The sequence below is a fragment of the Nilaparvata lugens genome, chromosome 6 (genome assembly GCF_014356525.2).
Source record: "Nilaparvata lugens isolate BPH chromosome 6, ASM1435652v1, whole genome shotgun sequence".
Taxonomy (NCBI): Eukaryota; Metazoa; Arthropoda; class Insecta; order Hemiptera; family Delphacidae; genus Nilaparvata; species Nilaparvata lugens.
In genome coordinates, this window is record NC_052509.1 from 65784279 (window position 1) to 65808474 (window position 24196).

Consider the following 24196-nt stretch of genomic DNA (forward strand, 5'->3'; position numbering starts at 1 on the left):
ATGCAACTTTAAAAGTTGATAGCTTTGAGAACTTCCGAGACTTCGTCCATGCTTCAAGTTAGGCCTACACTGGTACCGGTAGGCTATAAATAATATTGAAAGGTTATTTCAGAATTATTCGCATTAAAATTATCTTATTATAGATAGGATTTCTATTTTTAAAAGGAATTGGAATAGAATACCTAGCGAATAACTTAATTGCTGTTGTTTTGATGTTCAGATTGGTGAATCACAGCTTTTCAAATTAGCCGCCATTTCAGGTTTGTAAATCTGATCTCAGTTATGAAAGCAAAGTATAGAATCAAATTATGAAATAATATATTTTAATTATTTGAATTTAATTAATTTGACATGATATTGATAATTTAATCAAAGGGATTAAATTGAATATCAAATTTAATTAATGGGATGAATTGAATAACAGCATAGCCACCTCTAATACAAGGCCGCGGCCTACGATATTGCAACGTCGCAGTGTAGGCCTAGAATCTAATACATGATTGGTGAAAAAAAAATAAAAAAATACTAGCTGATCTTTTTCACCAATCATGTATTAGATTCTAGGCCTACACTGCGATGTTACAATATCGTAGGCTGCGGCCTTATATTAGAGGTGGCTACGATAACAGCTGTGTACACTCAGTGGCAAAATGGAGTCAATTTGGCAACGTTGTTATCGTATCTTCCTTCACTGCCATTATAACGTGGACCTCACTATAGTCTCTATCTTATCAATCATCTTCGATGCAAAATCAAGCTACAGTGAGCCTAAATAATGTTTCTGAGAATATAGAATATTACTATAAAAATATATTTATACACAAATAACAGTATGGATACTGAAAATACAACAGGACATAATATATTCTCAGTATTTGGACTAGGTAGATGATAGAGATAACTGAGGAAAACTTTCTCAAAATTAACAGTTTTTACAATTTTATATTACACGAAATTTGAGGGCTCTACTTACTTTACTTCAAGTAAGTAAGATTTATAATGAAGTAGTCCTACTCGGAAGCAGTTAAGGCTGGCGCTTGTTGTGTTTCAATATGTGATTCATGAACTGATTTCAAGTAACGGCCTCCAGTAAAACCTGTAAAATAAAAAAAAATCCAGATTATTACCATAGAATGAAAATACTAATGAAGAATACTACACTGTTATGTCTTTTAATGAATACTCTCACAGTTGCCGTGCTACCAAATTTTATCCAAATAGGTTGGATAGCTTTTACCTATCATCTAAGGAAAGTCATTAGTTCCAAATATGCTAATATCTTAATATATCATGAATGGATCTAATGCTTATGAATAAGAAATTCAGTTCAGAGCAAATCAACTTATAATTTTTATAATACTTGGGCAATTTACAACAAAAATTTACTGAACAAAACCATATGACACTTACACATAGAATCTTACAAGGTAAAATACTTATATATTCATATTTGAATTCATTTGTTTGGCTACATACTTCAAAATTATACAATACATTCAACACACATTTAGAAAATGATAAAATTATTCAGATCTCAAATAAAATATTTTAAACTTCACTTAAACAGAACATTTTCAACAGGACAAAAACGATTCTATTATTTCAGCCAGCAGCCATTTTTTCTGAGGGGCCTATGTAGCTTGCTTTCTCAAAGGACACACCTTAAAAACGTCATCAATGCCAACCTCACAAATAAAGAATACAACTCTACAAATTTCATTTATTATACTCAATAAAACTTTATTTTTAAAGTTATTTTAAATTTATTTACCCTTTATGTTGTTTAGAATTATCTGTTAATTCAGAAATATAACTTTATTACAGTAGGATGTTCAACACAAGTGATAAATTCCATCTGATAAACCCATCTGATAAACACATCTAATAAATTCCTGGTGAAAGTTTAGTCCGCATATCGATTACACCGATATTTTCTATCTCATTGATATGTTGAATATCGGATTAAAGATTCGCTTTTTAATCGAGAAAATTGTAATATCACATAGTGAACCTTAGTAAACCACGTTATAATGGCAGTATTTGATTAACATTGGTGTTGTTATCCTTGTCAATCATGCGACAAATCAGATAGCGCTATCATTTTATAGCTCTGCAACATTATCACAACGTAATTCAACAATAATATAAAAAAATGATTATATTTCCTTGCCGCAAAAAAATTAATTATTTTAAACAAGAATGAACAGTTAACAGAACGAACATCAGATATACAGGAATCAGTTATCCCTCTATAGAAGGCAGTGGCAAGGCAGAGAATCGGCAACGCTGTTCTATCTTTTTCTACCGCCATTCTAACATGGACCTCACTACAGTTACTAGATGTACAAACTCCAACATACTTTGAGAATACAGTGAAATCTAATTGAGGGAACAATTAATATTACTTCAGATATATTGGTATCAGCTATCCTCTATAGAAAGCAGTGGCAAGACAGAGAATCGGCAACGCTGTTCCCCTATCCTTCTTCACTGCCATTATAACATCGACCTCACTATAACTACAAGATACATACTCCAACATACTCTGGGAATACAGGGTAAAAAACTAATTAAAAGAATACCAACCAAAGAAACTCCTCATTGTTAGAAACGATCTGGCAATGTTGTAGAGCTAGAAAAGGATAGCGCTATCTGCTTCGTCGAATGATAGAAAAGGGTAGCATCACCAATGTTAATAAAATACAACCATTATAACGTCACCTATAAATTTGGAAGAAAAATAGCACAAGGACTATCTTTTTTATCTTCCAATGTTATTACATTAGTGTCATTTGCATTGTAAATAAATAAATAAATAAAATAACGTGGACCTCACTATGATTGAGGATACCAACCTAAGAAGCTGCCAGTAACAGCGGCAACACTGCCCGAGAGAATACCAACATAGCCTCCTCTAATACAAGGCCGCGGCCAGAGAGAATTGGCAACGTCGCAGCTCCGGCTTACTGAGTCAAGGCTAAAGCACATTACAGTTTGCATTGCGCGTCCTTGCAAATCGGTTATCTTCGACAGTTATTTGGTCGCTATTTTAAGGCAGAATGTGAAGTTGGTAATTAACATATTCAATGAAACTACAGTTGCATCATTGAAAAAAAAATAAGTTAGAAGGGACTGCTCTCTTTTTAGATTTAATTTTGAAATGGTGGTCAATATTCAATATCAAGCGCCCTCTCACCTTCATTCTTAAAAGAGATCCCCTAAAGAAGCCCTTTTCCGATGTAACTGATGACAGGTTTATTTTCCTCGACTCATTTCTAGATTGGCTAAACGAGTGGAAGGAAACTGCTGCACAGCAATCTCTAGGCTTTTTAACTTTGGATACATTCAATGCTTTGTCTCACACAACATTTGCTATGAAAGAGTTAATTACATATGCACTGACTAAGATTCAGGTGCCTTATATTCTCACTGGAAAGTTGCAAACAGACAATTTGGAAAATAGGTTTGGGCAATACCGGCAACTGACGGGAGGCAACTACAATATAACAGTAACTCAAGTGCTTGAAGCTGAAAAGAAGCTAAGATTTAAGAGCTACCTGGGTTTACATTCAGCACAGTATGGCGATTTGCCACTTTCAACCACAGTTTTCGAGCAACCTGAATCATCAAATGCAAATACACAAGTTGAGATAAATCCTTTTTTCCTACAGTTACCTTGAAAAATGGCCATTCCAGCACTGATTACAGAACGCAAAGAATCACTTTTCCGCTGTAGTGCGGGAAATTTTTTTCTGCACTCCAGATTTGCAACATGGCAACACAAAATAGTTGGTGGGTTATATGGAGGATTAGTGCACGAAAACAAAAATTAAGTTGGTAACAATGACTGTGGTTAGATTTAGATAAGAATCATTTCAATGGATACCCTACATTTATGATAAAATCCCAATATAGAAATCCAAAACAAGAATAATGTTCATCTAAATCATAATTAAATAATCATCGTTTATGAATTCTCATCATTTAATAATAAAAATAATAGTTATTTTCTATTGATAATTATTATTTCAACTGCAAGCAATGAGAAAAGTAGCAAATATACATTATAAAATTCGAATTTTGAGGTTAAATGATTACCGTTCGATATCCATATAAATAAAAAAAACAAACATAAGAATACTACAATGAATATTCTCTGTTGTCTATGTTATTTTTATATTTTTCAGTTTACTTTGAGCATTTTTCTCGGTAATTTGAGCAAAAGTCTAAATTTGTGAATCCTGTTTCTGTAGTTTTTAGCTGGATGAAACAAACTCAGGTACGATTCTTCCCGCTAGGTCGCGCGCTTGTCGGTTCAGCCATCTTGCAGCTATCCCAATCAGCTGTTGGCGTGTATTTTGAATGTGAATTTTTTTTTCTATCTGTATTTTTTCTGATTCTTGGATGAATATAAATGAGAACTTTGGCTGAGAATTTTCAACTTCTATTGGATTATTAATTTTTAAATGAATTAAGGTTGTTATTAATAACAGCATCACACAGACAAGCATTTGATGGATTTCAGCCATCATTTTACCCATAATTACCCACTTTTCATATTCAATGGTAACGGTAGGAAAAGTTTAATGTGAAATACGTGAGCAAAGTTCCTCTGCTGCACTCAAAAAGCCATTCCGCCCTCGCCTACGGCTCGGGCGTAAACGTTTCTTTTGGTGCAGCAAACTGTCACTTTGCGCACTAGTTGCACAAATAGTTATTTCTATGGTATACTTGAAGATGATTATTTGAATAGTGATGAAAGTTTCGACAGTTCAGCTTTTGTGTACGTGTTTGGTTATACTAGTTATTAACTAGGTGCAGATTTGAAATGTGTGAACTGCAATTCCATGATAAAAAATACAAAAATCAATACAAGTCTTGATAGAGGTAGCTTGTCAGTTCCGTCGGATTTTGTTGTAGGGATAGGTAGACATGTTACGGCTATCATGCAGTCACTTATTTCTGAACCTTATGAATGCCAATTTTAACCGAGGATAGCCAAAAAACATTCTTTGTAAACTATCTAAGTTTGCTATTATTAGTGATAGTAGTTTTAATGTGAATTTAGAGGATGTTTGTCACTGTGGACAAAAATATTACGAAATTAGCAGAAGCTGTTATTTGTAAAATGTCAAACATCCTAATAAGCAATTACACCAAAACGCGAAATGATTCACTTGTTATCAGAAAATCAAACAGAAGAAAATTGTCAACACTCGTGTAGTGACAGACGGGAGAAGTAAAGAACGGGAAGGACAAAAATTGAAGGTAAGACGAACATTTTTTCAAATTTAATAATATGTTTGTTATTAATAATAAATAATGTAATTTTCTGGTTTTGCTGGTAACGCCAATGATAATATTATAATCGATTTTTAAATGGAAAATATTTTAATTTTAAGTTTTTGTAATGTAGTGTATATGAAAATTTTTATATTTTTCACATTTGTAAAGTTTGTTTAATGATTTTGGCAATAAATATTTCTTTCTTTCTTTCTTTCTCCTCTTGGCAGTAGGCCTACTGTTTGTACCGATCAGATTGGTATGCAATTTACTGTAGTATAACAAAGCCAATAACTCAGAGAGTAGAGTTATGAGGTTTTCTTATGAGAGCTGATGTTCTGATAGTCTGTCGGCCGGCCGGTGAGGAGTGGGGATTGCGACGTTGTCACATTGAAGGCCGCGGCCTTGTATTAGAGGAGGCTATGATACCAACCTGAGAAGCTGCCAGTCAGTAACAGCGGCAACACTGTCATTATAACGTGGACCTAACTATGATTGAGAGAATACCAACCTAAGAAGCTGCCAGTAACAGCGGCAACACTGCCCGAGAGAATACCAACCTAAGAAGCTGCCAGTAACAGCGGCAACAGTGTCATTATAACGTGGACCTCACTATGATTGAGAGAATACCAACCTAAGAAGCTGCCAGTAACAGCGGCAACACTGCCCAGCTTGAAACCGGCCACAAATCCGACGGGCCCCGCCAGACAGGTACCGAGCAGAGCTCCGGCCAATCCATAGGAGGGGATCTTCAGTTTGGCCGCATGCCTCAGGATGCGCTCTCCCTCCTCTACCTTCACCGCTGTCTCCTCCACGTTCGACTCTATCTTGGTCACCGCTTCTGCTTGGCTCTGCAAAACAATAATTTTATCAAAAAATATAGAGCTTAACAGATTTTGTCTATTTTTCATGCGCTTTGTATGTAATTAAGGATTATTTTTTTAAGGTTGCGTTTGTCTATTAAAGACGTATTCTACATCTTTCTCTTCAAAATTAAATTTTTTACAAGTTCTGTAGAAAAATATTTTGTTTTATTGCACATTTAACATAGTAAATCTACTTCAAACCTTAAAGGAACTTAATTTTCGGGACCAAGTTTCGCGTATTTCGTCACATATCTTAAAAATTACTGTAGCTACAGGTCTGGAAACTGTTTTATCCAATTTTTCAGTTAATTTTACATAAAGTACGCCAAATTGTAAATCTTAATTAACAGCCAACAAATACCCGTAAGTCTTCGTTTCGGCAGGGGAACTGAAATCTTCCACCCTGTATAACTTGGTAACCAAGTATTTTCGCACCTATGTTAATTGGAATTTTTTTCTTCTTTTAATGAGAGGAATCACGCCCTGACGTATGGGCACATTTTTTCAGAACATTCTGTATGAAAACAAAGTCTCTATGAGAAAACAAAATAAAGTCCATGATTAAAAAGTCGAATTATTCATCCAAACAACTGGAAACACTCCTCCATGGTATAGGGTGCCGCTTGAACCAATATCTCCTTCAACCTCCACCTTAACCGTCTAACGTCATCGATGATTCTGAGCTCAGCCGGCAATGTATTGTAGACTCTCAATCCAATGTAGAGCGGTCCCCTCTACGGGTCGCCGGAGTTCCGCCTGCCCTGAAAACCACCACTCACCAAAAAAATGGTCAGTTTTTACGGACGCCACCAAAGTGGAACAGTGAAAGACAAACTGGGTCTATTCCTATTTTACATCTATCATTTTTTGGCAGCACTGAACCTGTATTCCTCTTAGTTTGTAGTAGTCTAACATTAAAAATGCTGACAAGTGAATAGGTCTATTAAGAGTGTTCATTATAGGAGTTATTATTGGTTTTAGTAATATTCTTATATTGGGGAATTCCATCATATTAAGGGAATCAAATTTATGAGAACATAATGTTAATATCATTTTTTCTTAAATCTCCTTTTAGTATCTTACTGTATTGAAAACAGAACTAAGATACTTATAGGCTCAGATTCTCAGATCAGAGAAGGTGTTCAATTTGCGTTATCTATTTTATAGGTTAGTTCTAATATTATTAATGATCATCATCCTGGCTCTACTCAACTGAAAAATTCTATTGACCGAACCGTTGACTGCTTGACCAGTTACATGATAGTTGAATATGATGAATAAAATGGAATACTATTTATTACTTATAACAATAATATTATATTGAAATAAAATTCTTATTCATATTTTGAAAGAGTATGGATACTTTCATAAAATTAGCATTTATATACCAGCGAGTTTTAAATTAGTTTCCGCTAACGAACGGTACCACAACTTTATAGTTAACCACGTTTTGAAAGATCTCTCTTCATGTGCGTGAAGCGACAAGCTGGATCAAAAAAAGACCTAGTTTGTCGTCGTCCCAGTTTGACGAAATAGCCCAATTTGTCTCATTTTTTTGGGTTGTGGTGGTTTTAAGGGCTGGTGATTTTCTGCGACCTCCCCTCTACACAGCGCTGGTTCTGTGATGTGGATATTGCAGAGCTCCTCGATTTATAAATAAATACAGAAGGTGACTTGACCTATTTCGGACTATGTGTTATCTAAATTTGGGAGAGGAATAGCACAAGGTTACCTTATTTTTCCTCTCCCTATCATTTTGATAATGTACTTATGGTATAAATTAATGAATAAAGAAATGATGATTTCTTGATCCATTCCGAGCCGCGATGTATTAATACTCGGTTTTGATGTATTTAAAACGACGTCAATATTCAAGTCAATTATTCAAGTAAATAAGCAATTTTATCACTTGAGCCTAGTTTTCATTAGTAGAGTCCCCTGGGCAAGTACTAACTATCTTGTAAACTCTCCCAATGAAACGTTCATGGTAGAGTACTAGTTTTTAGCAGAGTAGAGAGGTATAGCACCGTGGGATAGTACTCTACCACTTGCCTTCACCCACCACCGCTTCTCACTCTACTCTACCACTATCATGCTAATTAAACCAGTCTCGAGCTAGTAGAGTACTCTTAATTTCTTTTTCTTCTTGATAATAATTTTATTGACAAAATTAATACATGTTACAATTCATAATAGATATAGTATTTTATTTATTTATTTATTCTTTATTCATTTATACAATAAGTACATTATCAAAATGATAGGGAGAGAAAAAATAAGGTAACCTTGTGCTATTCTTCTCCCAAATTTAAATAACACATCGTTCGAAATAGGTTGTCTTGTAGTTCTTCAATTCACAAATTTTCAGTACAAAAACTCATGTATTTTCACAAAGTACATTTTCAAATTTAGATGCTTCAAAACTAAACATAGAAAAAATATTTCACATCATTATAAGGAGAATAGGAAATATTTACATATTAAAAATATAATCATTTTGAAGAATTACCTAAAAACAAACTTAATTCTAAATTATAAAACCATTCTATTAATTCATTAGAAATAATTCGATAATGGAGATCCAATTTAAAGAGAATTTAATCAAAACAATATCCGTAGGTATCTATGCAAGCAAAAGATCAGCCGCATATATCAATGCTTTTTGCAAAACAAACTTAATTCTAAATTATAAAACCATTCTATTAATACCTCAGAAATAATTCGATAACGGAGATCAAATTTAAACAAAACAATAGCCGTAGGTATCTCTGCAAGCAAAAGATCAGCCGCATATATCAATGCTTTTTGCAAAAGGTTTGTGACTAAACAGCGATAATGAATTTTCCGTATTCACATTTTAAGGTTAGCTCTGTTCACTAGACAACACACTTTACCTACTATTCTCAATTTTAGTGGAAACCACTCGATCAAGTAAATAGAGTAGAGTTAGCTCGACCAAGTAAATAGAGTAGAGTTAGCTCGGCAGAGTTTGCATGCCAGTTACTCGACCACTAACTCTACTAGTGTAAACTAGGCTCCACTGACTGGAGTAATTTCAAACGCCGTTTGAAAGTCCTCCAGTCAGTAAGTCAACAAAATTGCTTTTTTCTTGAATATGACTGTACGTCGTCTATATAATAAGAGAGAGTAGGGTTGTGTTTGTTCGTGTGTTCGTTTGTTCGCATCAAAACATGTCAACTTGTGGATTGCATACCGGAAAAACGGGAATGATTTAGATCTCCAAATTTTGAACATAGATTCTAAAAATATCAATCTCGTGCACCTGGAAGCCCAAATTTCAATTTTACTTCTAGATTTTTCAGAATTAATGTTCAAATTCATGTATGCTACCGTAGGCTACATGAAGTTTCATAGCCCAAAGTGTGTCTTTTTATGAGCAGGTTATTTACGAACGTCTATGTAGCGCAGCGGTAAAAGGCCTGCTTACGGAGCGATGGTTCCTCGGTTCGAATCCCCGAGCCTTCCCATTTTTTTGTTCTTAATTTTTTCCCTCGAAACGTATTATTATCAATTATTTTTTGAAGGAATTTGTTTTCATTACTATTGAACATGGATTTTATGAAATAATTATTTTTAATGTAAAATTTTGCCACCAGTACAAATGAATTGGACATAGTCTTCATGCTGTAGGCCTATAATTGAATTTCATAAGAAAAACATGAATAGATCACAATAAAATAAGAAATAATTTATATTCTTCAGTTATAATGTACTATCAGACACGAATTCCCAGTGAAACGAGTATTTTAGGTATTTTGTTTGGAATTGGGAAAACAAAAGGCTGCCTGATTCAAATTGAGGAGGATCCTAATCGAACTAAAATTTATTGATGTATTGGAAAAATCAATATGATTCTGTGAGGTTTCCAAGTATTAAGTATTCTTCAGTCTTCTATACTATAATAAAGGTAAGAACTGGCTTATACACGTAAGGAATAGGGAATTATGTTTGACGCATCATCACGTCTGAAATATACTCAACTGATTAATTTGAAATTCTGCATATAGACTCTTCATCAACCGAGGATGGTTATAGGCCTATTTTCAAATTTCGATTTTTTATTACGTCAATTTTTCATTTTGCAGTTTTAAAATAGACCCTTGCGAAGCACGGGTTACCTACTAGTTATCAATACATAAAAACCGTGTATTAATACCCAGCTAATATGTAGTGAAATCATGGTGCTGAAATAGTTGTATCAACATCTGTTGATGTTGAAATAGTTGTATCAAACGATGATTCATCACAACATGCATTATTTCTAGCACTCTCAGCTACTTTTTCTGATACAAACTACATTTACCGTTCCACTATGTTCTGACACATTTCAATACATGATTAAGGGCCAAGCCACATAAAGCGTTTTTCAGACGTTTTCGCACTGGCGACCGACGAGTCGGCATGCGGCATGACAGGAACCTCTCAGATTGGATGATTATCAGCTGTTTCCCGAAAGCCAACCCAATCAGCTGATTATTAGTCAGCCAATCTGAGATATGTAATCAGCCAATCGGAGATCTTCCTGCCCTGCCGGATCGTCCGCAAAAACGCCTGGCACTAACTTTCAACCTTCTCTACTACACTCTACCTTCGCCGCTCCAATATGTTTCTCTTTTCCTGAGGGTGATGCTCACATGAGCTCTAGACTTGTGAGTGGTTAATGAGACGGATGTTGAGAGAAATATAGAGCTTTAAAGTCCACGTTATTTATAATGACAGTGTATTTGATTAACATTGCTGTTGCTATCCTTGTCGACAAAACAGACAGCGCTATCCTTTTCTAGCTCTGCAACGTTGCCAGATCGTTTTTCAACAATGTAGGAATATAATAAAAAAATTCATTTCAATTATGAAAATTTATCATTCAATCATTGAAAAATATATTCTCTATACATGAGTATAATTTGTGGATTCAAGTAAAATTTTTTTGTGATTGTGAAGGAAGATTTTTGTTTTGATTTGTATTTTGAAATTAATTAATCAGATAAATTCAATATTATTGTAGTACATACATTTTTGGAACTCGAAATAGTGTGTGAATTAAGTTATAATTTACATAACCTCTAGACTGTGTATTCCAAATTAAGGTTTGAAGCAGTTTTGGGCGAATGCCTGTTGTTTTTGCCTTTATTTTATCTATTGTCTATGAATAAATGAAATGAAATTGACGATCATTTTAAACAAGAATGAACAGTTAATATTACATCAGATATACCTGTATCAGCTATCCTCTATAGAAGAGTAGAAAAAAGATAGCATAAAAAGATATCCCATGTTGTTGGTCGTTGATGCTCCAAATTTCAAGCCGATTTTTGTTAAGTCTGCCTATTATTACTGTTTTGGCCGGGTAAGAGCGGCACAATATGAGAGACTACCTGCTTCACAGATATTCACGAAAAAGAACCACTAGGTCTATCAAATAGAGTTAACAGTGAAATTTTGAACAAAACCGCTCTTTACCATATCTTCTCTTCTCTATGATAGAAGGCAGTGGCAAGGGCAGAGAATCAGCAACGCTGTTCTCCTATAGTTCTCCACTGCCATTATAACGTGGACCTCACTATAGATGGGTTTCCGATCATATCGCCGTGAATGGAGTAAATCAATTCAAAAACTTACTCCAAAGTTATTAATTTTAAAAATAATATTCAAGTTAATTAGCAACTTACTCCAACCATGACGGCAAGTTCCTGATAAAGTTCGTGAACTTGTTCGACCTCTTGCTGTAGTTCTTCCACGGCGATCGCTTTCCTCTCCATCCTTCGAACATCTTCGGAAAGTTGTGACAGTTCAACACTGGCTTGCACCTGGGCACTCATCTGCTCACTCTCTCCCTCATCAGTATACCTACTATCTCTATCTTCCTCCAATGAGGATGGCAGTCTTTCCAGCATTTCTGAAAGAGATAATCAAGTATGAAATCTATAATAAAATACAGATAGAGATTGGAGAGCGCTGCTATTCAAAAATTATTTGTCAGTCCGGGAATCGAACCCAGTACAGTCTCCTAGTTGCCGGTCAGGTGAACTCACCCTTACACCAAACTGACAATCTCTGGATAGCAGCGCTCATTTTATATGAAGCCATAGCGGCCAGTCAGTCTACAGATGGAAATTGCTGAGATAAAACGCTCATATAAAATGAGCGCTGCTATCCAGAGATTGTCAGTTTGGTGTAAGGGTGAGTTTACCTGACCGGCAATTAGGAGGTACTGGGTTCGATTCCCGGACTGACAAAAAATTTTTGAATAGCAGCGCTCATCGAATTTCCATCTAGCTCTTTACTCTGTTGTCAATATTTGCAGAAGCAGTAGTCTTCGGGGTGAATTACAGCATTTAATTTGGATTTTCGTTTGATAATAATTATATATAATAGATGAAAGAATTGGCTTATACACGTACAGAATAGGAAATTCACGAATGACGCATCATCACATCTCAACAGATCAACTTGGAATTTTTCAAAAGATTCTGAATTTATCGAGGATGGGTATAGACTTATTTTTATTGCTATCAATTTTAGTTAACCCTAAAGAGACACACTGGGATTTTTTTTCTGTTCTGCAGTTGACAATATCAAACAGATGGGAATTTATGCCCAGTCTAAATTAGGTTTGTAGTATTGTCAACTGCTCTCCACCACTTCCAGTCAGTAATAGCATTCTACAAGGTCACCAGCTCATCTTGTTCTTCGTTTGGGGTGTCTAACACCCCAGAGTGTCTTTTAGGTAGGACTTTTATCAAACACTTTTATTACAAAGATTTACTTGTATTGTCACTACAGATGTGGTATGGGATGATGGATCAGATTGGAATAAATGCTATGATTCTCTACAACTTGAGATTCAAAACAATAAAATGAAGAGATTTGAGTTTTTGATGATTGGCAATGATCAAGCCATCCGTTCAAACCAGATTACGAGCTCCAACACTTAGGCGGAACATACGTACTTCTAAAATTAGTATAAATATTGATAAGCAGTGCTTTACTTTTGATTTCTGTATGCACTTGGAACAAAAATGATTAAGAAATGATGAAGTATGGTCTAAGTACTTGTTTTTTCATATTTTTCAAAGAAAAATGCAAAATTAAATTGGGGTGTTCAACACCCCAGTGTGTCTACTGTGTTAGCATTAAGTAGGGTTAAATAATTAGAACAGATTTATTCAATTTTTCATTCAAAGTTGACACAACAATAAAATCCCAACGAAACAGAGCTTTCTCCAAGTGTATTCGTAGCGTAATTAGTAGCACGCGCGATTCATAAATGTTCGAGAACAGTTAGACTCATTTTTTAGCAGACAATTTTCAATTCTTTTAAGGATTATCCACGTAATTTCGAACAAAATAATGTATAATTATTCAATTTTTTCAAGGGATAGGGATCATTTAGTTAAATCATTTTCATAACATAGCTTACTTGACTTTAGCTTAGGGCCTATGTACGCCTATCACGTTATTATGGCAGTGGAGAAAGATAGGAGAACAAAGTTGTCGATCCTCACTGTCTTGTCAATGCCTTCTATAGACGGTAGCTGATACAGGTTTATTAATGTAATATTAATTGTTCATTCTCGTTTAAAATAGTCAATTATATATTATTAAGCAAAAAATGATATTTTTCAATAATTTCATAATGAATCTTTGTGATTGAAAATAAATATTTTGTTAATTATTAATTCTACATTGTTAAAAGCCGATCTGACAACAGAGCAAAGCGGGAAAGAGATAGCGCTATAAGCTTTGTTGAATGATAGACAGGGATAGCAATACCATTCCTAATCAATCACTGCCATTATAACGTGGACCTCACTATAGCTTACTTGTCATAATAAAATAGAAAAAGTCATGGTATTCATCAAAACAGTATGTTATGGTTTTTTTTTTGCTGAGGGTGATGCCCACATGAGCTCCAGGCTTGTGCGTGGGTAATGAGGAGGGTGATAAGGAGAAATGGATGGTCCTACAAATTTAGAAGGGTTCCGAACCACCAGAAAGCAATTGTACAACTCATGAATCATATTCAGAGGAGTTGGCTAAAGTGGTCACCCTTCCAATGAGAGTGCCAGGCGCATGATTCTTAACTTATCTGTGCGATAGCTTACAATTCTTTATTCTTCATTTATTCATACAACAAGTACTGTCACCTGGTCATATGGGACATATATATGAATCATATATTTATCTCATATTGATCAGGATTTTAGAGTTTTAAATTGTAAAAGTTTAATGAACAGTGGTTTTGTCCTTGAACAATTTTTGTCATCGACAGAAAGATTGTTTATTTCATTTGTTGTCAAAATTAATGTAGTTTCTCTTTTGTTTTTAATAACAAACGTGCCGCTTTTGCGACAGATAAAAATATGTACTTGAAATGGCTATCATGTTTGGCATTGACTGAGTTATATTTTATACCCAAAAATTTTACTTTTGGTGTGTGAGTCAGTGTGTGAGCTCGTTCGATAGGACTGAGAGTCAAGTCCGGCTGATCCAGTGAATATTCTCACTCATTACCCACGCACAAGGCTGAGAGCTTATGTTGGCATCACCTTCGGTATTATTATTATACAATAAGTACATCATCAAAATGATAGGGAGAGAAAAAAATAAGGTAACCTTTTCCTATTCCTCTCCCAAATTTAGATAAGGTTACACAATTATTACCTTTGTATTCTTGTAGGGTTGACAGAGCAGCTTGCCTCGAACTATGGATAGACTTGTCAAATTTGCTGAGATCAGAGTCTAGTACTTTGTTCCTCAAGATGTCCATTTCTCTAACGAGTGCGCGAAGCTGTTGAATCACTTTGCTAGCTTTCAGTTGTTCTTTACGCATATTTTCCCAGTCACCACTACGTGCCATCTACAATCAAAAAAGAACAATCAGTCTGATTTATTTATTTCATTTATTGTACGAAACGTTATAATCTAGTAGTTCTAGAAATACTAGTAGTTCTGTGAACAGTAGACCTCGCGCTCAGTGAGTTACATTGACCTGTTGTTCTGTTTTCTCAAAAAATAATGATTCATTTATCAATTTAAAATGTATAGAAAAAATCCTAAATAAACATAGAGCTTTCTGTCCTATCGTACCGTGACGTGTCGTCCCGGAATGTGAGTGTGAGCGCTGTTATCAGGTCTGGCTGCAACTGTCTACTAACGTTGATGGGAAGATGCATTTTCAAGATATTCTATGTTTTTGAACGTTTAGTATTATAGTCCACTAAACAGCTGATTTATGATGAATAATTCTATAGTCTGATTTTTAATCTAATATTGGCGTATGAAGGAGGCTCCTTTTTCCTTTTATAATATCCTTGAAATGAAAAATTTACAAAAACCTTGTATATAGCCTATGTCGACGTGCAATTTAAAAAGGAACCTATCTGTCAAATTTCATGGAAATCTATTACCGCGTTTCGCCGTAAATGCGCAACATATATACATTTGAACATTAAGAGAAATGCCAAACTGTCGACTTAAATCTTAGACCTCACTTCGCTCGGTCAATAATCATGATCATGGGGTAAAACCATAGTGAGGTCCACGTTATAATGGCAGTGGAGGAAGATTCAAGGCAAGGAGAACAACATTGCCGATCCTCTGTTTTGTCAATGCCTTCTATAGACGGTGGCTGATACAGGTTTATTGATGTAATATTAACTTATTACAATCGTATTTTAGTATAACTTTAAAGTGAAAAAACACTCACATTCTTTAGTGTGGCGACGACCGTTTCGTGCTGGTAATGCACATTTTCAAGCCGAACAGAAACTCAATATTAACTGTTCATTCTCGTTAAAAATGATCAATTATATTTTATTAAGCAATAAATTATATTTTTCAATAATTTTACAATGAATTTACATAATTAAGATATAATATTTTGTTTATTAATTTTACATTGTTGAAAGACGATCTGGCAACAAAACAAAGCGAGAAAGAAACAGCACTATCTTCTTTATTGAATGATAGACAAGGATAGCAATACCATTGCCAATCAAACAGTGCCATTACAACGTGGACCTCACTATAGGATCATTTCTCTACAAAATTTTGATAAAAAGTTAATGTTTCATTTCAAGTTCTACAAGACTACAGGTTATTTGTACTTTTAATAATTTTATTTTTGTTAATATTAAGTAATTATTGTATGTATGATTTTGTACAATAAACAAACTGATTTGAAAATTTAAATATTTTAAAAATACTGTCCATCTGCAATCAAAATAGTAGAATCTATGAGTTGAAGGACCGGTTGCACAGAAGTCGGTTAAATTTTAACCGTGATTAATTGCACAAAAACCAATCAGAGATTGGTTTAAAAAGAAGGATTCTCTGATTGGTTCTTCTGGAATTAATCACGGTTAAAATTTAACAGGCTTTTGCGGCACTATGAGTTTTATTCGCGACGAATAACTATCACACGTTTCAACTTTGTCATTAACAGGGCACCCATCTTAAAATATTGATTTTATTTATTTATTTATTTTCTGGTTTCTCTTCTTCACAACAACTTTATATTGTTCCAATGGCTCGGCCATATATATTACATCTCTAATATATAGATATAGAAACCTATAGGAGGGAAGATTTCTCTGTAGGGCCGCCCTTGAATCACAAAAGGTTCTAAAAAATAAAAAATTAGGGTATGAAATTCCAAACTATTTCAATTTTTTCAAGCGTTTCTAGGTGTGTGAGAAAACCTGTTTACTGCCTTTATGGTCATAATACGCCTGATAAATTATTGGTAAATATGAAAATATTCCGTCTATGACGGAATAAAGATATTCTTTCCTGCACATCAATATCTATCGATAGTCAAACAGATATGTTCTCTTGTAATTAATCACGGTTAAAATTTAACAGGCTTCTGTGCAACAGGCAATAAAACTTTCTTTATTTTTATAGTTGTTGTAGTTCGAATTCTTCAATAATCCTATACTATTAAACGAGAAATTTCTGTTTAGATGTTTATATATCGGTATGTGACCGGATCTCGAAAACGGCTCTAATGATTCTTACAAAATTTGGAACAAGGTAGGCTTATGATATGAAAATTCGATTGCACTAGGTCTCAACCCTGGGATAACTCGCTGAAGGACATTAAAAGGATAAATACGTCCTTGGAAAAACAGCTGGAAATTTTGTCGTCTGTTGATACCGTAATGGAAGTGAGTGAACGAGTGCATGTGTGGGATCATTCAGCTAATCTCATGAGAAGAAAAATTCAGCAGGAGAAACTTATTTTCGTTTATTTCTTTTTTTTAGAAAACATGTTTACTTCAGAAAGTCCAAAATAGTAACTAGATGCTGTTAGTGTAGTATAGTAGGCCTACATAGTATATTAACAATAATATTGTAGCAAACATAGTAAATCGAATTCATAGTATATCTATTTTGTAATTGATGATGTGTTTGTTTTTTGAAGTGTGAATGAATTGTTATTTTGATGAGTGATAGTAGCTTAACCTAGATTTGATTTGGACTGTAGTATAAATTTGAAAAGAGACAGTTTCGGGCATAAGCCTGTTGTGCCTCCTCATATAACTGTAAAAATAAATGTACGACTGAGAAAATGAATAAATAAATATAAAGAAAATAAAAATCTCAGTACCCTTTTTAAAATATTTTATCACTATAAATAAAATATGATAAAATAAAATATTTTATGTGATAAAATATTTTTAAAAAAGGGTACTGAGATTTTTATTTTCTTTATATTTATATTACAAGTAGCCCTATACAGGAAAGAGATAAATAAATGATAAACTATAAATTCAATCTTTCGTTACAAATTTTCTATGCTTTTACACTCCTTTTACGCTCGGTCCCCCGATATTTGTTTATAAACTACATTTACGCTAATCTGGAAGAAGTTGTTAAGACGCTATATTATGTAACTCATTTTGTAGCTCTTAACGGTAGTGGTCTATTGATAGATTCTATCATCTATTATCATAGGATTCGGTTGGTGTCTCTACAACTATTATGACTCACTACACTACAGTCCTATACTCCATTGACAGTGTGAAGTACGTATTATGATTCACGTCTTTTATCTATTACTCAGCTCGCTATCAATCTCAATTCACTGCAATTGTGTGAATTAAATTCGAAATAGATGTTCATTCAGCCTACTCAAATCAAATAATTTCTTTTACTCATATTTGTTTATCATCCAACTTATGACAACGCTTATATGACGTTGCGGTAGCTTGTTTGTATTTATTGTCACTGAATGTAAGAAAAAATATTCATATTCTCTATGTTGGGAGGACATTCACCACTATAATAAATAAATATGATTTATTGCCGTTAAATTCTTAGAACAATAGGCAGATCAAGTTTTACATCAACTGTATGCACTAAATTACATTACTGAGTCTTAAAAATAATACTGTAAGTAAATAAATAACTGTGAATACAAGAAATGGGCAGGAAATTGATGTCCTTATACTAGGCTGAGAAGAGTACAGATGAATTTGAAGCTAATTTTTTCGATAATCTTCAATAAGTCTCCTACTTCAGTGAGAACCATGTCTGCTTCTTTGTTAAAACGTAGATGGAAAAAAAACGTAGATTGATCTTGACAAAAAATCCTCTATACTCACTGTAGGATTTTTTCGATATGGATAGGGATATAATTAGTAATTCTTTTAAACTATACACGTTCCATAATGTATTAGGTTGGCAATTATTTTAGAGTGTGAAATAGTTATTTGTATATCTAGAGTAAAAAGTACGACTTTTTCTCCCTGTGGGAAAAAGTTTGAAGCCCGAGGCGAAGCCGAGGGCTGCAATTTTCCTGAGGGAGAAAAAGTATTTTTCGCTCGTGATGTACACAACATTTTTCCTCCATCTACATTTTTTTATAGAAACTGCAAATAAAATCATTCTAATAACTTACGTATTGGTGACAATGATTCCTAACAACATAACCTAAATCTAAAACCTAAAAACCGGTCGTCTGATTGCGCTATCTATCGGCAAAAGTTGTAAAAATTATATCAGCTGAGCAGCTACAAAAATGGCTGACTCCAGATCACGCGGTTCAGATTTGAATTGCAGATCAAAAATATTTGTTGGCTGGTATTTTGAATAGAATAAAATATTTTAAAAATTGTATAAATTTTTATCGTCTACTAATATTAAGAATATAATAATTATCATACAAACATATATTTCATGAGTTAATCAAATTTCTGGTTGTGGTATTGAATTCAGTTGACTCAATGACAGACATCTCTATTATGCTTTCTCATCTGAGCTTAGACCTTCTAACCTATTACAATGTAAGTTTCAAAATAGAGATGCTCCCCATGTTATTTAAATGGAGTCACTTTTACTCCCTAGGGAGTTTTTCTGTTTTTTACTACCGAGAGCGAAAAAGTGACACTTTAGTATTAGGTTTCAGGGAGTAAAGTAAGTACTTTAGACAGTAGGTGGAGGAAAATGTATTTGAATTATTTTTATGCTTGTAACATTTATGTATGAGTTGAATAAAACATATGATAAGTGTTTTTAATTGTTTTATCTTTAGAACATTGTGACGTTTCCGATTGTATAATGGATACCTATACTTGAAGGAATTATTTATTCACATTTCACTTATCTTTACCGGCATTATATCTTGAAAATTAGTAGGATATATAACTAATTACAGTATGGAATTATATTTTGCATTAAATATAACCTGAGTCAAGTTAAGGGTGTGATCAGATTGAATGTCAGATCATGCATGAGCCGAAAATTTTTTGATACTTAGAAAGACCGGTTTCGATTATTACACCATTGTCAATCTCTGATGAACCTCTGATAATTCTCAGTTTATCAGAGATTGATAATGGTGTAATAACCGAAACCTGTCTTTCTAAGTATCAATAAATCTGTGGTTTTTTGACAATTTCTTAGTCTTTTTCATTTAATCAGGTACACAATATTGAAATAAAATTTTATGTTTAATTTCCTTGCTCGTTCCAAGACCTGTTTCACTGTCTCGTCATGTTTTTCTTTGCTGTTTGAAGCAATGCAAATATCATCGAAATAAACCACTACTCCTGGAATATCTTCAAAATATTTTGAAACAAATTTGTGAAACAATTCTGGTAAATTACATAAGCCAAAGGCCGGTTACAGAGCTCGACCGACAGTCAGTGCGTATGCACCATCCTGACCATACATAAGTTTTTCTGACTCACAAAATGGACGCCTTTACAGATTGTTTAATTGCAGCTTATTATCTTAGTAAACGAAATATTAAAATACATAGATATCAAGTTCACCCGATGGTCGCCCAAAGAGCATTTCAAAGGGAATTTAGTCCCATTATATACATCATTGCTTGGGGTGAAGATACATTTTTCAACAACCTCAGAATGTCCATAAGAAATTTTGATGAGTTATTTCGAGCTTGTATCACCATTGGGAATACTTGCAGTCACTTTAAGCTACGGATCAAATAAATGTAGATAATATTAATAATATATGATTTCTTCAATAAAAAATTTAGAAATGATTGAATAAATGTATAGAAAAACTCTGAATTCAAATACGACACTATTAATTGAATTCATTCATTATAATGCTATTCAATTCAATATCAGCTGATTGTCGGGCAGAGGTGTCAGCACATTGGTTATGTTGCGATCGGGCTACTGATCAGTACAGCTCTGAAAGCTTCTATTTGTTTCAATAGCGTGTCAGTCGACCGATGGAACGGATGCGCACGAGCTCGACCGATTGTCTTCGTACGCTTTATAAAACGCATGGTCCTGACCGTGCGCATGCGTGCCGTCATTCCTGCTCTGTACGGATACATGGAATATCTATGGAAAAGACAAGCGCGACTGACGTACGCACTGACGGTCGGTCGAGCTCTGTAACCGTCTAAAAGGAGAATGACGTTGTCGTTGAAGTGATGAAAAATGAGGGACTTATCTGTTTTGAAATCTGTTTGTAATTGGGATAATTTACCTTTTGAATATTTAATTTGATGTTTTTGAGCTGTGTGATGTGGTGAGGAACTGCAATCTCGTTGAACTTGGAGATAGGAAGCTCCATCCATTTCAAGGGCTGCTTCAAGTCGGTTATCGACTGGATTGAAGATTGAGAATTTGACCTGGCTCGATTCATGTTCAAGGATTCTCACTGATCTGCCACAAAAAAATTAAATTAATATACGATCTGTGGGAAAAATGTCAAATTCAATGATCAAATAATGAATACAACAAAATATACTATGATGATTTTTCTTTAATTAATAAAATATGTTTGTGGAAAATATAAATTTCAATAATCAAACAATGAATACGATAAAATATACTATGATGTTTCTCATTCTTTTAATAATCTTAGAATGAAATGACACTATCATCCATAGTGATGAAGTCCACGTTATAATGACAGTATATGATTGACATTTGTGTTGCTATCCTTGTCTATCATTCGACAAAGCTGATAACCCTATTCTTTTCTAGCTTGTCAACGTAGCCAGGCCGTTTTTAAACGATGTAGAAATATAATAATTTAACAAAAAATTTAATCTCAATTATGAAAATGACAACGCTGTTCTGAACTACCATTATAACGTGGACCTCGCTATAATAGGTAATCTGACAAGAAATGAGAATAACAAGATATGAACTCAAGAAGGTGAAAAATATGTATTTTTCATAAACGAAATACACAAGATAGTATTGCATGAATTAGAAAAGTTTGGAGTTTCTATTTTATTTGAAAAAGTATTGAGAGTTAACAGTCTATTTGTGGAAATCCTTCATTAACATAATTATGAGAAACTGATTATAATTGGAAGATAAAGTGATCTAGTTATAAATCAAAATATGGGATATTTTGGCATTAAATTTCATCAGGCATATTAAAAAATATGCCTAAATCTTATCAAAGCCTCAAATTTGACTTATTCCATCGACAACAGTTAATTATTCGGTTTCAAGGCGATTGAGTTGAGCATTTTATCAGTTACCTTGAACTAATAATGAGGATATCTGCATTAGAATCCATGATAAATCAATATTACTCAAAATATCATTTTAAAATAACGAATTTTCATTTCCAGCTACCTGTTCAGTTTTCTCCTAGAGAAACAAAAGTATAAGTAGATATCCCATGGTATAGGACGTTTATGTCGCAACTTTTACTGTTATCTCAAGCCGATAGTCCATGTAGTTCTTTCCCGTGAAGCAGTGTGACGCTCGTAGTGTCTCATACTGTGCCGTTTATACACTCTCACCCCAACAAAACAGTAAAAATCGACAATAATCGACAGTAATCGGCTTGAGATAAAAGTAGAAGTTGCAACATAAACGCCCTATACCATGGGATATCTACTTTCGCTATTGTTTCTCTATGGTTTTCTATTTTTACTCTGTGATAATTTATAAAAAATGAATAATTAGTTTTCAAGTTTTAATTAGTCTGATTAGATTGAATAATTTAGTTTAATCCTATTTTAAAATACGGAACCACTTCCTGATTGAAACGCTATCGACATCTTTATTCATCCACTGTATCTAATTGAACGAATACCTAAAACATACTATAGTCAGGACGACGTTATAAAATATACTATACCGAGTTCCACGTTATAATGGCAGTACCGTATTTGATTAACATTGATATTTCTATCCTTGTCTATCATACGACAAAGCAGATAGCGCTATCCTTTTCTAGCTACGCAGCGTTTTCAACAATGTGGAAATATATTATTGATTAACATAATATTCAATCTAAATTATAAAAACTCATGATTTAATCATAGAAAATGTATTTTCTTGGCGAATAAATATAATTGATTATTTTGAACAAGAATGAACAGTTAATATTGCATCAGATACACCGGTGGCAGAAGGCCGAGTATCGGCAACGTTGTTCTCCTATCTTTCTCCACTGCCATTATAACGTGGACCTCACTAGTGAATCTTACAAATTTTGCCCATTCAACATAATTGCATAATATAGAAGTATGCAAGTCCATTAGATCATCAAATATTTAATCAAAACATTCACTCCAATGTTTATGTTATGACTAGATCTCCTATCTTTTTGAAACAACAACTCCGGTCATGTTCAATTATTGTAATTATCAACTGATAAACAAACTATTTCATTGATAAACAAACAAATGAATGAACTCAACTTTCCTTGTTACTAGACATGATAAGGAACACGGTAATTAGATGAGAACGGTAGGGGCCATGAAATGTGTGCGCAGTAGCCAGCCAGCTAGATTACGTCATCGCCACCAACCGAGGTGTTTAACACCTATTGGCAATCTATAAAACTTATTCATTATTTATGAAACTTATTAAACTTATTTGAAACAGATGATTGGATATGGAATGACGTCAGCTACACCGGAAATTCAGCAGAAAAATGCGCGTGACACCTACCGTCTTCTTCTATATACCGTGATAAGGAATAATAATACATTAATGCTGAATTCATTGGGAATTACACTAGGAATAAAATGCCGAATTATGAATGACTCTTAAAAATTGAGTTTGTTATTTTGCAATGATTAAGTTCTACTTTCCCATGATACAAATGATCATGTAAATTGGTAAATTATAATCTGTTTCTAATGTGAGGTCCACGTTATAATGGCAGTGGAGAAAGATAGGATAACAATGTTGCCGATCCTCACTGTCTAGTCAATGCCTCCTACAGACGGTAGCTGATACAGGTTTATTGATGTAATATTAACTGTCCATTCTCGTTTAAAATATTCAATTATATATTTTTATAAAGCAAGATATTATATTTTTCAATAATTTCATAATGATTTTTCATAGCCTAATTGAGATGAAATGATATTTTGGTAGTTCTTCATATTTTTAGTCTAAAAATAATTGAAATTAAAATTGTTATTTAGTCTAAAAATAATTTGGCAACGGTGTGGAGTTATTGAGTTTGAATTATTATGGAATACTCTAATCTTGATCTAATCTTTTTCAAGAGTTTTTGTTGCCTAGTTATTATAGTTTTGTTTAGTCAGTGATGTTGGG

General features: G+C 33.7%; 1 protein-coding gene across 2 annotated transcripts in view; it reads right to left on the bottom strand.

Annotated features, from left to right (window-relative positions):
* Positions 1-795: 795 nt before the first annotated feature.
* LOC111055438 (syntaxin-17) overlaps positions 796-24196 on the bottom strand; it is a 32174-nt gene continuing 8773 nt past the window's right edge. For both annotated transcript variants that reach the window (XM_039431758.1, XM_039431759.1), the window contains exons 2-6: positions 21144-21322; positions 14835-15030; positions 11840-12066; positions 5918-6134; positions 796-1096 (exon numbers count right to left, since the gene is read on the bottom strand). In XM_039431758.1, coding sequence (XP_039287692.1) covers positions 1011-1096; positions 5918-6134; positions 11840-12066; positions 14835-15030; positions 21144-21302 — 885 coding nt within the window. In that variant the 5' untranslated portion in view covers positions 21303-21322 and the 3' untranslated portion in view covers positions 796-1010. The remainder of the gene's footprint in view (positions 1097-5917; positions 6135-11839; positions 12067-14834; positions 15031-21143; positions 21323-24196) is intronic.